The following is a 17,382-nucleotide window of genomic DNA, read 5'->3' on the forward strand; positions in this document are numbered from 1 at the left end:
TGAGGGGGGACTTTTTTGAAACGTACACAATAGTGAAAGGCCTGGATAATAGACAATAGACAATAGACAATAGGTACAGGAGTAGGCCATTTGGCCCTTCGAGCCAGCACCGCCATTCAATGTGATCATGGCTGATCATCCCCAATCAGTACACAGTTCCTGCCTTCTCCCCATATCCCCTGACTCTGCTATTTATAAGAGCCCTATCTAGCTCTCTCTTGAAAGCATCCAGAGAACCTGCCTCCACCGCTCTCTGAGGCAGAGAATTCCCCAGACTCACCACTCTCTGTGAGAAAGAGTGTTTCCTCGTCTCCGTTCTAAATGGCTTACTCCTTATTCTTAAACTGTGGCCCCTGGTTCTGGACTCCCCCAACATCGGGAACATGTTTCCTGCCTCTACTGTCTCCACAGTGGACGTGGAGAGGATGTTTCCACTAGTGGGAGAGTCTAGAAACACACAGCCTCAGAATTAAAGGACGTTCTTTTAGGAATGAGATGAAGAAAAATTTATTTAGTCAGAGGGTAGTGAATCTGTGGAATTCCTTGCCACAGACGACTGTGGAGGCCAAGTCAATGGATATTTTTAAGGCAGACAGATGTCTTGATTAGTACAGGTGTCAGTGGTTATGGGGAGAAAGCAGTAGAATGGGGTTAGGAGGGAGAGATAGATCAGCCATGATTGAATGGCGGAGTACACTTGATGGGCCGAATGGCCTAATTCTACTCCTATCACTTATAACCACAGATGCCGGTTTACAAAAAAAAAACGCAAGGGGGTTAGGCAGCATCCCTGAATGATGAAATCTGATAAAGTGTCCCAACCCAAAACACCACCCATGCATGTTCTCTAATGATGCTGCCTGAGCCGCTGAGTTACTCCAGCACTATACAACTTTTCCAACAATTTTGGAGTTGGGAGTTGCTGAGAATGCTGACATTCTGCGATCTATTTACACAGGAAATTGCCGGTGATAAAAATGGTTGAGGGATTTATAATGGAAGGAATAGACACTGAAGTGTGAGAACAGGAAGCACGCAGTTTACAGTGAGGGGGAGTCTAGAGTTGACGTGTGCGCGGCAGATGCCTACCTCTGGCCGCCCTGCCTGCAGCATCTTCCGTGCTCGAGCTCTCGCTCCTGCTTGTGGCTTGAGTCCCAAGGAAGACGCTGGTGGATTTGTTGTTGCGCGTGTAGATGGTGAGCAGCTCTTCCAGCTGCGTCTCACTGAGGATCATGTGGAAACCAGACGTTGTAGTCAGAACACAGTGGAGGCACGAATAACGGTGGAAACAGTGCCTCAGAATCAGGCCCTTCGGCCCAACTCATACATGCCGGCCAACATGCCCCATCTATGCTTGTCCGATGTTTGGCCCATATCACCTCTAACCTTTGCTATCCATGTACCTGTCCAAATGTCTGGAATGAGGAGGTCCTGACATGAACTATCGAGATACGGGACACTAGTTTAGTTCAGAGCTACAGCATGGAAATAGGACCTTTGGCCCATCAATAATAGGCAATAAACAACAGGTGCAGGAGTAGGCCATTCGGCCCTTCGAGCCAGTGATTCAATGTGATCATGGCTGATCATCCCCTACCAGTACCCCGTTCCTGCCTTCTCCTCATATCCGCTATTTTTAAGAGCCCTATCTAGCTCTCTCTTGAAAGCATCCAGACAACTGGCCTCCACCGCCCTCTGAGGCAGAGAATTCCACAGACTCACAACTCTCTGTGAGAAAAAGTGTTTCCACGTCTCTGTTCTAAATGGCTTACTCCTTATTCTTAAACTGTGGCCCCTGGTTCTGGACTCCCCCAACATCGGGAACATGTTTCTTGCCTCTAGCGTGTCCAAACCCTTGACAATCTTATATGTTTCATCATATAATAATCACATCGATTATTTCATCACATGATAACATCAATAACCCGTTTGTTCACATGGTTCTGTGTTACCCAACTTCCTCACCCACTTCCTATATACTGGGGTCAATTTACAGAGGACCAATTAACCTACAAACCTGCACGTCTTTGGGACGTGGGAGGAAACCGGGTGCACCTGGAGAAAACCCACGCGGTTGTTCTGCACTTTGTACTGATGCTCATCTCACAGGATCTGCCCTGCAACGTAACCAATCACTTGTCCCCTGTCGGTCTGTGACATTCCCAGCCTGGGAGAAAGCTTCTGACTGTCTACCCTATCTACGCCTCGCATCATTCTACCAGACCTCAGCCTCTGACACTGATGAGAAAACAATCCAACGTTGTCTCACCTCTACGCTTCTCATCTTTGGCCTTTTTTGTCCTGTTCTCAGTAACACATGATGATAATTCATAAGTGACAGGAGCAGAATTAGGCCATTCGGCCCATCATGTCTACTCCACCATTCAATCACGGCTGATCTATCTCTCCCTCTCGACCCCATTCTCTCCATGACCCCCCCAACAGCCGTACTAATCAAGAATCTATCTGTCATTGACTTGGCCACCGCGGCCCGCTGTCTCACTCCCCCAAAACACTTACAGAATTCCAAGAGGAAACAAAAGGAAGGAGTTGGATCCGACTGTGTGGAATGACTTCACCTTGGGCTGGGAGTGAAGGGGGTAAGTGACATCACCTTCTCTCCACAGACCCTCAGCTGAGCAGTGGGTAGTGCGGAGGCCGCACACACACACACACACACACACACACACACACACACACACACCGCCAGATTTCACTCTCGCCAGCGCTGTCGTGCTTTTTCCATTCCTCTCACCTGGCTTTACTGACAAATACTTGGAATTCTTCCTGTTGGATGCAGGTCTCCGAATTCAAATCCATCTGCTTCCTCTTAATTATTTCATCTGTTTCCTGAGTTGAAAATACAAAACTTTCTAAGAGCAGGTTTGCAGAACTGCACAGCGCGGGCTGGTGGACAAGCAAGTCCCTCGTACAGCACAGGCATAGGCCCTTCAGCCCACAATGTCCGTGCCGAACATGATGCCAAGACCAACTCCTGTTTCCACATCATCCATATCCCCCATTCCCTGCATATCACAGAACATTACGTCACAGGATCAGGCCCTTCGGCCCATCATGTCCGTGCTGAGCATGATGCCAATTATAACATATCTGTCTGCATTTAACCCATATCCCTCCTTCCCTGCATATCCAAGCGCCTATGCAAAAGTCACTTAAACGCCACGATCCTATCTGCCTCCACCACCACCCCTGGCAGCACATGCCAGGCACCCACCACCCTGTATGTAAAATAACTTATCCTGCACATCTCCTTTAAACTTTGCCCCTTTCACCTTAGCACTGTGCCCTGTAGTCTTTGGCATGTCCACCCTGGGAGAAGGTTCTGGCTGTCCATCTGTGTAATTTCATTGTATACACCTCCATCAAGTCTCCCCTCAATCCCCAGCAGTTCAGATAAACCAATCCAAGTCTGTTAACCCCCTCCTGCCTTGCTCACAGTAACACTTGTAGTGCCATAGGTTGCAATCCCAATAGAGGATTGTGCAGGCTGACTCTCGCAGTCTGGCACTGAGTGGGTCAGTGTTGTGCTGGGCTGGGCTGTGCTGTGCTGTGCTGGGCTGTGCTGTGCTGTGCTGGGCTGTGCTGTGCTGTGTTGTGCTGTGTTGTGTTGTGATGTACTGTGCTGTGCTGTGCTGGGCTGAGTTGTGCTGTGCTGTGCTGTGCTGGGCTGAGTTGTGCTGTGCTGTGCTGGGCTGTGCTGTGCTGGGCTGGGCTGTGCTGGGCTGGGCTGTGCTGTGTTGAGCTGGGCTGTCCTGGGCTGGGCTGTCCTGGGCTGGGCTGGGCTGGGCTGTGTTGTGCTGTGCTGTGTTGTGCTGTGCTGTGTTGTGCTGCGCTTGGCTGTGCTTGGCTGGGCTGTGTTGTGCTGTGCTGTGCTGTGTTGTGCTGGGCTAAGCTGGGCCGGGCTGGGCCGCACTGTCCCAGTGTTCCTGTCACTGTGGTTCTGCAGAAAGGCACCTGGTCACTATTTTAGATGTTATTTGCAAAGGAAAAGGTTTCCAGCTGAGATACACAAGACATTCAACAGTTCTTACTGGTCCTCTTCACACCTGATGGATCGAGTCATTGATCCACTCCCCACCTCTACCACAGAACCAAAGAGCAAATGAAGAGAAATAGCGAGAGGAATGGCAAGAGAGATGGGGGGGAAAAGGGGTGAGAGAAGGGGGCAGAGAAGGGGGCAGAGAAGAGGCAAGAGAAAGGGGCAGAGAAGGGGGCAAGAGAAGGGGGCAGAGAAGGGGCAAGATAAGGGGGCAGAGAAGGGGCAAGAGAAGGGGGCAGAGAAGGGGCAAGAGAAGGGGGCAGAGAAGGGGCAAGATAAGGGGGCAGAGAAGGGGCAAGAGAAGGGGGCAGAGAACGGACGAGAGAAAGGACAATTTAGACAGGAATTTCGAGGGATATGGGTCAAACATGGGCAGGTGGGACTGGCGTAGCTGGGGCATCTTGGTCAGCATGCAGGTTCTTGTCATTCCAAAGAGGAAGAAAGATTCTAGGGGGAGAAAGAGGCGACCGTGGCTGACAAGGGAAGTCAAGGACAGTATAAAACTAAAAGAAAAGGCGTATAACGTAGCAAAGATGAGTGGGAAGCCAGAGGATTGGGAAGATTTTAAAGAACAACAGAAGGTAACTAAAAAGACAATACGTGGAGAAAAGATGAATTACGAAGGTGAGCTAGCCGGTTAGTATGACTTTAGTGGTTGGTAAGATTTCAGATTCCATTATAAAGGATGAGGTTACGGAGTACTTAGAAGTTCACGATAAAATAGGCGGAAGTCAGCACAGCTTTGTGAAAGGGGAGGTCTTACTTGATGAATCTGCTGGAATTCTTTGAAGAAGTAAATAGCAGGACAGACAAAGGAGAGTTAGTAGATGTTGTTTACTTAGATTTTCAGAAAGCCTTTGATAAGGTGCCACACACGTGAGGCTGCTAAGGAAGATGAGAGCCAACGGTATCAAAGGGCAGATACTAGCGTGGATAGCAGGTTGGCTGGATGGCAGAAGACAAAGAGTGGCAATAAAGGGGGCTTTTACTGGTTGGCTGCCAGTGACTAGTGGAGTTCCGCAGGGGTCGGTGCTGGGGCCGCTACTCTTCACGTTGTATATTAATGATTTGGACGAGGGGATTGAAGGCTTTGTGTCCAAGTTTGCGGATGATACGAAAATAGGTGGAGGGGCAGGTAGTGTAGAGAAAGCAGGGACTCTGCAGAAGGACTTGGACAGGTTGGGAGAGTGGACAGAGAAGTGGCAGATGGAATATAGTGTAGCAAAGTGTGGAGTCAAGCATTTTGGTAGCAGGAATAAAGGTGTAGACTATTTTCTAAATGGGGAGAGAATCCAGAAATCGGAGGTGCATAGGGACTTGGGAGTGCTGGTGCAGGATTCCCAAAAAGTTAATCGGCAAGTCGAATCGATAGTAAAGAAAGCAAAGTCAATGCTAGCATTTATTTCAAGAGGGCTTGTATACAAAAAACAGGGATGTAATGCTGAGGCTCTATAAGGCACTGGTCAGGCTGCATTTGGAGTATTGTGAGCAATTTTGGGCACCATATCTGTGGAAAGATGTGCTGGCTCTGGAGAGGATCCAGAGGAGGTTTACATTCTTGCCTTAGAGGGAGTACAGGGAAGGTTCACCAGACTGATTCCTGGGATGTCAGGACTTTCATATGAAGAAAGACTGGATAGACCCGGCTTGTACTCGCTAGAATTTAGAAGATTGACGGGGGATCTTATAGAAACGCACAAAATTCTTAAGGGGTTGGACAGGCTAGATGCAGGAAGATTGTTCCCGATGTTGGGGAAGTCTAGAACAAGGGGTCACAGTTTAAGGATAAGGGGGAAATCTTTTAGGACTGAGATGAGGAAAACATTTTTCACACAGAGAGTGGTGAATCTCTGGAACTCTCTGCCACAGAAGGTAGTTGAGGCCAGTTCATTGGCTATATTTAAGAGGGAGTTAGATGTGGCCCTTGTGGCTAAAGGGATCAGGGGGTATGGAGAGAAGGCAGGTATAGGATACTGAGTTGGATGATCAGCCATGATCATATTGAATGGTGTTGCAGGCTCGAAGGGCCGAATGGCCTACTCCTGCACCTATTTTCTATGTTTCTATGTTTCTATGTTACAAGAATGATCCCAGGAATGAGTGGGTTAACATATGATGAGCGTTTGTCGGCACTGGGCCTGTACTCGCTGGAGTTTAGAAGAATGAGGGAAGACCTCATTGAAACGTACAGAATAATGAAAGGCTTGGATAGAGTGGATGTGGAGAGGATGTTTCCACTAGTGGGAGAATCTAGGACTGAAGGTCATAGCCTCAGAATTAAAGGATGTTCTTTTAGGAAGGAGATGAGCAGAAATGTCTTTAGTCAGAGGGAGGTGAATCTGCGGAATTCTTTGCCACAAAAGGCAGTGGAGGCCAAGTCAGAGAGAGATAGATAGATTGTTCATTAGTATGGGTGTCTGAGGTTATGGGGAGACGGCAGGAGTATGGGGTTAGGAGGGAGAGATAGATCAGCCATGATTGAATGACAGAGAATGGCCTAATTCTACTCCAAGCACTTATGACCTTATTGCATAGGCAAGTTGGGCTGAATGGCCTGTTTTCGTGCTATATGACTATATGAAAAGAGAAAGGAAAGAGAAAGGGCAGATGGGAAAGATGTGGAACAGAAATGGAGTACATTTAAAGGTGAAATTTTAAGAGTGCAGAATCTTTATGTCCCTGTTCGATTGAAAGGAAATAGTAAAAATCGGAAAGAGCCATGGTTTTCAAGGGAAATTGGACACTTGGTTCGGAAAAAGAGGGAGATCTACAATAATTATAGGCAGCATGGAGTAAATGAGGTGCTTGAGGAGTATAAAGAATGTAAAAAGAATCTTAAGAAAGAAATTAGAAAAGCTAAAAGAAGATATGAGGTTGCTTTGGCAAGTAAGGTGAAAGTAAACCCAAAGGGTTTCTACAGCTATATTAATAGCAAAAGGATAACGAGGGATAAAATTGGTCCATTAGAGAGTCAGAGTGGACAGCTATCTGCGGAGCCAAAAGAGATGGGGGAGATATTGAACAATTTCTTTTCTTCGGTATTCACCAAGGAGAAGGATATTGAATTATGTGAGGTAAGGGAAACAAGTAGAGTAGCTATGGAAACTATAAGATTCAAAGAAGAGGAAGTACTGACACTTTTGAGAAATATAAAAGTGGATAAGTCTCCAGGTCCGGACAGGATATTCCCTAGGACATTGAGGGAAGTTAGTGTAGAAATAGCAGGGGCTATGACAGAAATATTTCAAATGTCATTAGAAACGGGAATAGTGCCGGAGGATTGGCGTACTGCGCATGTTGTTCCATTGTTTAAAAAGGGGTCTAAGAGTAAACCTAGCAATTATAGACCTGTTAGTTTGACGTCAGTGGTGGGCAAATTAATGGAAAGGATACTTAGAGATAATATATATAAGCATCTGGATAAACAGGGTCTGATTAGGAACAGTCAACATGGATTTGTGCCTGGAAGGTCATGTTTGACTAATCTTCTTGAATTTTTTGAAGAGGTTACTCGGGAAATTGATGAGGGTAAAGCAGTGGATGTTGTATATATGGACTTCAGTAAGGCCTTTGACAAGGTTCCTCATGGAAGGTTGGTTAAGAAGGTTCAATGGTTGGGTATTAATGGTGGAGTAGCAAGATGGATTCAACAGTGGCTGAATGGGAGATGCCAGAGAGTAATGGTGGATGGTTGTTTGTCAGGTTGGAGGCCAGTGACTAGTGGGGTGCCACAGGGATCTGTGTTGGGTCCACTGTTGTTTGTCATGTACATCAATGATCTGGATGATGGTGTGGTAAATTGGATTAGTAAGTATGCAGATGATACTAAGATAGGTGGGGTTGTGGATAATGAAGTAGATTTTCAAAGTCTACAGAGAGATTTATGCCAGTTGGAAGAGTGGACTGAAAGATGGCAGATGGAGTTTAATGCTGATAAGTGTGAGGTGCTACATCTTGGCAGGACAAATCAAAATAGGACGTACATGGTAAATGGTAGGGAATTGAAGAATGCAGGTGAACAGATGGATCTGGGAATAACTGTGCACAGTTCCCTGAAAGTGGAATCTCATGTAGATAGAGTGGTAAAGAAAGCTTTTGGTGTGCTGGCCTTTATAAATCAGAGCATTGAGTATAGAAGTTGGGATGTAATGTTAAAATTGTACAAGGCATTGGTGAGGCCAATTCTGGAGTATGGGGTACAATTTTGGTCGCCTAATTATAGGAAGGATGTCAACAAAATAGAGAGAGTACAGAGGAGATTTACTAGAATGTTGCCTGGGTTTCAGCAACTAAGTTACAGAGAAAGGTTGAGCAAGTTAGGGCTTTATTCTTTGGAGCGCAGAAGGTTAAGGGGGGACTTGATAGAGGTCTTTAAAATGATGAGAGGGATAGACAGAGTTGACGTGGATAAGCTTTTCCCACTGAGAGTAGGGAAGATTCAAACAAGGGGACATGACTTGAGAATTAAGGGACAGAAGTTTAGGGGTAACATGAGGGGGAACTTCTTTACTCAGAGAGTGGTGGCTGTGTGGAATGAGCTTCCAGGGAAGGTGGTGGAGGCAGGTTCGTTTTTATCATTTAAAAATAAATTGGATAGTTATATGGACGGGAAAGGAATGGAGGGTTATGGTCTGAGCGCAGGTATATGGGACTAGGGGAGAATACGTGTTCGGCACGGACTAGAAGGGTCGAGATGGCCTGTTTCCGTGCTGTAATTGTTATATGGTTATATGGTTAAAGCAGGACTGGCTGAACTTTGTTGCCTTCCACCACAGTGAAGAATGCTGTGGGTGGATGTTTGTGTTAAATTCTATTGTGTGTTCTTTTTTTAAGTGTATCGCTGCTGGCAAATTCATTTCACTGCACCTTCGTTGGTGCGTGTGACGAATAAATTTGACTTTGACTTTGAAGCAAAGAAAAATAAAGAAAAGATAGCAAGAACTAGCAAGAGAATGAAGTGAAAAACAAAATCAAGAACGAAATACAAAGAGCAGACTAAAGTATGAATGGAAGGGCAGAGTAATGAATGGAGCTTTTGAAGCATTGGTTATGTTGTCCGTTTTACACTCATCAAGATGAGATATGAACCCTGGAGCAGTGAACGTTCAACATCCTCCTGTCAGTCTCACAGGGGGACTGAGTGTGAAGCAAGTTCTATACTTGTGAAGGAATGATGCTTCTAGCACCAGAGTGCAACATTTCCATTTCCTGCACAAACTCTTGTGTGTCTCTCGGGCTGGGATTCCCCGGCAAGCTGACCCGAGGTGAGTTTCTCACGCAATAACGCACATTGGAGCACAGTGTTTCACACGCACCAGTAGCTGTGCTCAGTCCCGGTCACAATATCTAAACGGGACGTCGACCTAGACACTGAGACTTCCTGCATATTGAGACAGATTATTGTATTTCTACACTTCGTGCCTAAAGCATGTTATCAAAGTCATCCTGGACTATTCCACTTTGTATTAGGCGCAAGGAACAGCAGATGCTGGTTTACAAAAAAATATATATGTTCTGGAGTAACTCAGCAGGTCAGACAACATCTCTGGAGAACGTTGACAGGTGGCGTTTCAGGTGACCAGCTGAGTTACTCCAGCACTCTGTGAAACGTCACCCATCCATGTTCTCCACAGATGCTGCCTGACCCGCTGAGTTACTCCAGCACTGTGTGAAACGTCACCTATCCATGTTCTCCACAGATGCTGCCTGACCCGCTGAGTTACTCCAGCACTCTGTGAAACGTCACCTATCCACGTTCTCCACAGATGCTGCCTGACCCGCTGAGTTACTCCAGCACTCTGTGTCTTTTCTCTCCACATTATCTTCCACAACTACATCCATATGTTTTATATACAACTAGCAATGTCCAGAAATATCCAGTGGCTTGGAATGCTAATTGTTTCCTCTGGAGCAGTGGCTGAGAAGGAAACTTGATAGAAGTATATAAAAGATGAGAGGCATGGATAGTGTAGATAGTCAGAACCTTCTCCCAAGGATACAAATGTCAACGATTAGTGGACATAACCTTAAGGCGAGGGCCAAAGTTTAAAGTAGATTGGAAAATAAGACTTTTTGTTGACACAGAGGGTGACGGGTGGGGGAACATGCTTGAGGGGTGGTGGTGGAGGCAGATACTATAGTGATGTTTAATAGGCTGTTAGACAGGCACATGGATATGCAGGGAATGGAGGGATAAGTTTCACGTGCAGTCAGAGGAGATTAGTTTAACCTGGCATTATGGTCAGCACAGACACTGTTGGTCATAGGGCCTGTTCCTTTGCTGTACTGTTCTATGTTCCATGGCTTCATCTGGACAGGCACAGAAGGCTCAATGACATTAGGGCGAACGTGCATTTTACTGAATTTTTGTTCCATAACCCCGAAGACCTTAAAGACTCGAAGGTCTAAAGAAGGGTCTCGACCCAAAACGTCGGCCATTCCTTCTCTCCAGAGATGCTGCCTCTCCCGCTGAGCTACTCCAGCTTTTTGTGTCTACCCCGAAGACCTTGTTGAGCATGAAGCTCCTCTCCTCAAACACAAAAGCTCATGTTCACCCCGGCGGTAACGTCAGCCTTTCAGGAGAGGAAGATCCAAACATACTTCCCTCGTGACGGTCAAAGTGGTTGTTGATTGGAGACCTGCTCTAACTTTCAAACTGCTCCATAATCTCTGGACAAGTTCACTACAGTTCACAAATTCCTTGTATGTTGCAAAACATTCTTGGCTAATAAAGTATGATTATGATTAAGATCAAGTCAAGTCAAGAGAGTTATTGTCATGTGTCCCAGATAGGACAATGAAATTCTTGCTTGCTGCAGCACAACAGAATATTGTGGGCATAAATATAGAACAGATCAGTGTGTCCATATACCGTAGAATATATATATACACACATAAATAAACAGATAAAGTGCAATAGGCTGTCATAGTTCACAGTTTGTTTGAAGCTGTGTTTAATCATCTGATGGATGTGGGGAAGTAGCTATTCCTGAACCTGGATGTTGCGGATTTCAGGCTCCTGTACCTTCTACCTGATGGCAGCGGGGAGATGAGTGTGTGGCCAGGATGGTGTGGGTCCTTGATGATGCTGGCAGCCTGTTTGAGGCAGCGACTGCGATAGATCCCCTCGATGGTGGGGAGGTCAGAGCCGGTGATGGACTGGGCAGTGTTTACTATTTATTGCCACCTTTTCCGCTCCTGGATGCTCAGGTTGCCGAACCAAGCCACGATGCAACCAGTCAGCATGCTCTCTACTGTGCACCTGTAGAAGTTAGAGAGCGTCCTCCTTGACATACCGACTCTCTGTAATCTTCTCAGGAAGTAGAGGCGCTGATGTACTTTCTTTATGATTGCATCAGTGTTCTGGGACCAGGAGAGATCTTCAGAAATATGCACGGCCACGAATTCTTGACCCTTTCCATCATCGACCCGTTGATATAAACGGGACTGTGGGTCCCTATCCTACCCCTTCCATAGTCCTCAATCAGTTCCTAGGTTTTGCTGGTGTTGAGAGCCAGGTTATTGTGCTGGCACCATTTGTTCAATTGGTCGATCTCACTTCTATACTCTGACTCATCCCCATCAGTGATTCGTCCCACAACAGTGGTGTCGTCAGCGAACTTGATGGAGTTTGCACTATGTCCGGCTATGCAGTCATGAGTATAGAGTGAGTACAGCAGGGGGCTGAGCACGCAGCTTTGATGTGCTCCCGTGCTGATTGTTATCGAGGATGGCACATTTCCACCAATACGGACAGTCTGTGATCTGTGGATGAGGAAGTCGAAGATCCAATTACAGAGGGATGCGCAGAGACCCAGTTCTGAGAGTTTGGTAACCAGCTTGGAGGGGATGATTGTATTAAATGCCGAGCTGTAATCAATGAATAACAGCCTGACATATGAGTTTTTGTTGTCCAAGTGGTCCAGAGCAGAGCGGAGAGCCAGTGAGATCGCATCCATCGTTGTTCTGTTATGGCGGTAAGCGAACTGCAGTGTGTCCAGGTTTTTGTCGAGGTATGAGGTGATTTGCGCCATGATCAGCCTCTCAAAGCACTTCATCACCACAGACGTTAGGGCCACTGGTTACAGTGCAGTACAGTAATTTTGCAACTACAACCTCCCACCATCGAAGGGATCTACAGGAGGCGCTGCCTCAAAAAGGCAGCTGGCATCATCAGAGACCCACACCACCCTGGCCACTCTCTCATCTCGCTGCTACCATCGGGAAGAAGGTACAGGAGCCTGAAACTCAAGAACAGCTTCTTCCCAGCAAGCAACAAGCTCTTGAACATAACACTACACATTGATATGCAGGGGTAGAGTGTAGATATTATGCAGGCAGATGATCAGTCTAACCTGGCCTCATGTTTGGCATGGACATGATGGGCCAAAGGGCCTGTCTCGGCATTGAACTATGTTCTATATTCTAACACTGACCACATCAACTATGGGCTGTGTCTCTGCTCTCTGGACCAGATTTGCACTATTCTGTTTAACTAATATTATGGTTATTAATTTATGGTATTATTGATTATTATTGATATATCTGTGTGTTATTGGGTTTATTGGCCTGTACGCTGCAGCAGGTAAGTTTCATTATTCCATTGCTGGTATACATGACAATTAAATTAAACGTCTGAAGAAGGGTCTTGACCTGAAACGTCGGCCATTCCCTCTCTCCAGAGATGCTGCCTGTCCTGCTGAGTGACTCCAGCTTTTAGTGTCTGTCTACAATTAGCCTCTCTCTCGCTCTCTCTCTCTCTCTCTCAACTCTAGCCAATCCTTGGATTATTTTGGTGACAATGTTGGAGGAGGCGATGGCCGGTGGGACCTGCCCGTACCTGTGATGGTGCTCACCTTGTTGTAGCAGCGGATGAAGAGGCCCAGCTGCTGGGCCAGGATGCGGCGGCGCTCGGGGCCGGCCAGCCGGCTGCTGGGCAGAGCCAACGGCATGGTGTGCTGGAAGTTACTGGCTGCTCGTTTCAGGAATCGGATCACCAGCTCCTGTACACAAAGATCCATGATGTTGTCACTGTAATCAGAGCCCAATCCCAATATTCCACCCACCTCTCTGGGGCTGCCTCACCATCCAATATCAACGTCAACATCAAAGCCACCAGTTACTGTCAGAGAGTCCTTGGAAAAACTTCTCCTCCTCTCTTGATTAGTACAGGTGACAGGGGTTACGGGGAGAAGGCAGGAGAATGGGGTTAGAAGGGAGAGATAGATCAACCATGATGGAATGGTGGAGTAATTTGATGGGCCGAATGGCCCAACTCTACTCCTATTTCTTATGACCTTATGAAAGCTTGTACTCGCTAGAATTTAGAAGATTGAGGGGGGGATCTTATAGAAACTTACAAAATTCTTAAGGGGATGGACAGGCTAGATGCAGGAAGATTGTTACCGATGTTGGGGAAGTCCAGAACAAGGGGTCACAGTTTAAGGATAAGGGGGAAATCTTTTAGGACCGAGATGAGAAAAACATTTTTTCACACAGAGAGTGGTGAATCTCTGGAATTCTCTACCACAGAAGGTAGCTGAGGCCAGTTCATTGGCTTTAATTTAGGGGGAGTTAGATGTGGCCCTTGTGGCTAAAGGTATCAGGGGGTATGGAGAGAAGGCAGGTACAGGATACTGAGTTGGATGATCAGCCATGATCATATTGAAGGGCGGTGCAGGCTCGAAGGGCCGAATGGCCTACTCCTGCACCTATTTTCTATGTTTCTATGAACCCTCTCCAACGTGAGCTCAGCAGCATTCTCTCTCTCGCTGCTCCTCCTGTGATTCCTCTACACCATTGTTTTCACACCTTACCCTTCCATATCTCTGTGTCTCGCTCTCCCCTGACTTAGTCTGAAGAAGGGTCTTGACCCATAAACGTCACCCACGTCTTCTCTCCAGAGATGCTGCCTGTCCCGCTGAGTTACTCCAGCATTTCGTGTCTGTCTTTAGATCAATAATCCTAGGCCTCTTTAGATCTTCTCAATCATCCAATATGATCAAAGCCCAGTGTTGGAGTAACTCAGCGGGTCTGAGGAGAACAGTGTATTGTGCGGCACGGTGGCGCAGCGGTAGAGTTGCTGTCCGACAGCGCCAGAGACCTGGGTTCCATCCTGATCTCGAGTGCTATCTGTACAGAGTTTGTACGTTCTCCCTGGGACCCCGTGGGTTTTCTCCGGGTGCTCCGGTTTCCTCCCACGCTCCGAAGACGTACAGGTTTGCGGTTTAATTGGCTTTTGCAAGTAGTTCCAAGGCTGTAGGAGAGAACTAGTGAAGGGAGTGATGGCTGGTCTGCGTGGACTCAGTGGGCCGAGGGGCCTGTTTCCACACTGTATCTCTAAACCGAATGAGGCCACATCAGCAGCATCCTATCCCTGCCTTCTCCAGACCCCTCCCACCTACATCCAAGACACCTCACACGGCCTTCAACTCTCCAGTAATGTCCAGTGTGCAGGCCCCCATCTTCACCATGGACGCCCAGTCCCCCTACACCTCCATCCCCCACCAGGGTGGTCTCCTCTGGACACTGCACTGCTGGTTTACCATCTGCTCCTCCTCGCGGTCAGCCTGCGAGCTGGCTTTGTTTTGTCCGCAGCACTCCTGCAGCAGGCGAAGCTGCACTCGGTGCAGGTATGCAGCAAAGGCCATGCGTGCCTGCACCTTGCTGTGGACACAAAGGAAAGCACGTCAGAAGTGTCAGCAGCACGGGCATGCAGACACATCACACCCGGACCCCCGTCTGCACATATTGTGGGACGCACCTTAGGTTGGCTCCTTGCTGTAACATCTGCACCAGGTTGGGCCGTGGTTGCTGCTGGCTGCACTCCTCTCTGCTCTGGGTCCACGCCTCTCCCCTGATGGCCGTGTGCTTGCCCGCTACCTCCTGTGTGGGAGCTCTCCGCTGCCTCTCATCCACGCCTCGTTGTGCCACCAACGGCAGGGCCTTCCCCGGACCTTTGCCGCTGCAATCGAGCAAAGAAACTTCTGCTTCGCACTCTGAAGCCTCCTCCTCATCAACATCCTCCTCCTCCCCTTCCTCCTCCTCCTCCTCCAGCTCACTCTCCGAACCACAGGATGAAGCAGCCGGAACAGTGTGCAGAGACCCTGCAGAAAGACACAACGTCACCATATGTGGACAAGCAGTGAATCAGGACGGCTAGAAGGGGCTATAACGTGACAACAGACAATAGGTGCAGGAGTAGGCCATTCAGCCCTTCGAGCCAGCACCGCCATTCAATGTGATCATGGCTGATCATCCCTAATCAGTACCCCGTTCCTGCCTTCTCCCCATATCCCCTGACTCCGCTATCTTTAACAGCCCTATCTAGCTCTCTCTTGAAAGCACCCAGAGAACCAGCCTCCACCGAGGCAGAGAATTCCACAGACTCACAACTCTCTGCGTGCCACTAGCAAGTCGGATTCACGGGAGTCCCACAGTTTTTATACATCGCAGCTTCTAGTTCCCAGAAGTAAACACCACGTTCATCAGTGAAAGGAGCAGAATTAGACCATTCGGCCCATCAAGTCTACTCTGTCATTCAATCATGGCTGATCTATCTCTCCCACCTAACCCCATTCTCCTGCCTACTCCCCATAACCCCCGACACCCGTACTGATCATATCACCAGCAACTTGTCATGGACCAGCCCATCCAAACAATGGCTAACAATGCACACCAACGTCCTCTCAAGGCTCAGTAAGTTCGGCATTTCCCAATAAGCCTTCACCAACTTCTACAGATGCGCCGTTGAAAGCATTTTATCGGGTGGCATCACCGCATGGTTTGGGAACAGCTCCATCCAAGACCACAAGATATCACAGAGAGTCTTGGATCTACAGCAGCCCAGGCCATCACACAAACCAACTCTGTGTCACTGAAGCTGTATGAAGATAAAACATGGAAAAAGGCCCTTTGGCCCACCAGGTCTGTGCCGACCTGCAATCAGCCTGTACACTAACAATATCCTACACACTAGGGACAATTTACAATTTTTACCTCAACCAATTAACCTACAAACCCATACATCTTTGGAGTTTGGGAGGAACCTGGAGCACCTGGAGGAAACCCACGCAGTCACGGGAAGAGCTCGGTATAAACAGCACCCGTGGTCAGGGTGGAACCCGGTTCTGTGGCGCAGTGAGGCAGCATCTCTACCGTTGTGCCGTCCTGCTGCGCCACTTCACCAGGGGTGTTCAGGAAGACAGATTGAGGCGGGGTATCTATTCTGTGGAGCACTGACCTGAGCCTTTCCTCTGCGCTGTTTGCAGGGTGACTTGCTGCTGCTGCCGGTGTTTGCGTGCCTTCAGTGACAGCAACTTCCTCTCGTACTGCTGTAAGTGTTTCTGACATTGCACCTGCAGCACCTCATGCCGGCACTGTGCCGCTGGGCTGCTCTGCCTCACGCCGTTACTGAGAATGAAACAACAGCACGTACACTTTAAACATTCACATGCAGGTCGCTCCGACACTACCAACAGGTCCCGTTTATACACACGTCCACAAGTCAACTTCAGTTCAGTTCAGTTTAGTTTATTGTCACGTGTACCGAGGTAACTGAGGTTGCCAACTGCCCCGTATTAGCCGGGACACCCCGCATTTTGGACTAAATTTGTCACGTACGGGTCAACTCGACTGCTGCAACTCGGGTCGAGGGGACTGTCGGGTCGGAGTGCTGCGTCTGGCCCCGCTTCACTCGTCCCGACATAGTGCAGCCCATGGAGTGCAGCAGCAGCAGCAGCAGCAGCAGCGCCTCACCCGTGCCCCCGTCGGTCAGTCAGTCGGCAGCCCGGCCAGCTGTCCGACCTTCGGACCTTCGCTTACCGCCGACACCACCACCCCTCCTTCTCATGGCCGATCATCGGTTCATGAGTTGGATGGGGTGCCGGGCCAATGCTTCTCAGCTGGCCTGCCGGCTGGGTTTTGTGTGCAGTCCAGCACCCGGGACAACTCATCATTCACCCAGTCATGGCCGACTCGATCAACGAATTGCCGCCGGGAATTTGTCCTTTATTTTGACCTTTTGTCCCTTATTTGGGAGCGAGAAAGTTGGCAACCCTATGAGGTACAGTGAAAAACTTTTGATTTTCGATTTTGTCCATGTCACAAAATACACAGAATCACTCATTACAGTAACTATCTGTCCACAGTAACGTAAGTGTTGATTAGGATCCATTAATATCAATGTTTATTTATTGTTCCCCTGCCCATTCAAAATGGCCACGATGGTGACTGATCACCTCAGGGAGGTTCCATGTCAACACGCTCTTTGTCCCCAGACTAGTGCTCCTTTTAAATTTAGTAATATTAACGGGAGATAATGT

General features: G+C 48.0%; 1 protein-coding gene across 4 annotated transcripts in view; it reads right to left on the reverse strand.

Moving 5' to 3' along the window:
• ttll5 (tubulin tyrosine ligase like 5) overlaps nt 1-17,382 on the reverse strand; it is a 163,618-nt gene that overhangs the window by 66,466 nt on the left and 79,770 nt on the right. For all 4 annotated transcript variants that reach the window (XM_033027477.1, XM_033027476.1, XM_033027473.1 and 1 more), the window contains 6 exons: nt 16,302-16,471; nt 14,823-15,165; nt 14,605-14,725; nt 12,916-13,062; nt 2,756-2,850; nt 1,090-1,223 (listed from right to left, as the gene is read on the reverse strand). In XM_033027477.1, the coding sequence (XP_032883368.1) occupies nt 1,090-1,223; nt 2,756-2,850; nt 12,916-13,062; nt 14,605-14,725; nt 14,823-15,165; nt 16,302-16,471 (1,010 nt within the window). The remainder of the gene's footprint in view (nt 1-1,089; nt 1,224-2,755; nt 2,851-12,915; nt 13,063-14,604; nt 14,726-14,822; nt 15,166-16,301; nt 16,472-17,382) is intronic.

The sequence above is a fragment of the Amblyraja radiata genome, chromosome 9 (genome assembly GCF_010909765.2).
Source record: "Amblyraja radiata isolate CabotCenter1 chromosome 9, sAmbRad1.1.pri, whole genome shotgun sequence".
Taxonomy (NCBI): domain Eukaryota; kingdom Metazoa; phylum Chordata; class Chondrichthyes; order Rajiformes; family Rajidae; genus Amblyraja; species Amblyraja radiata.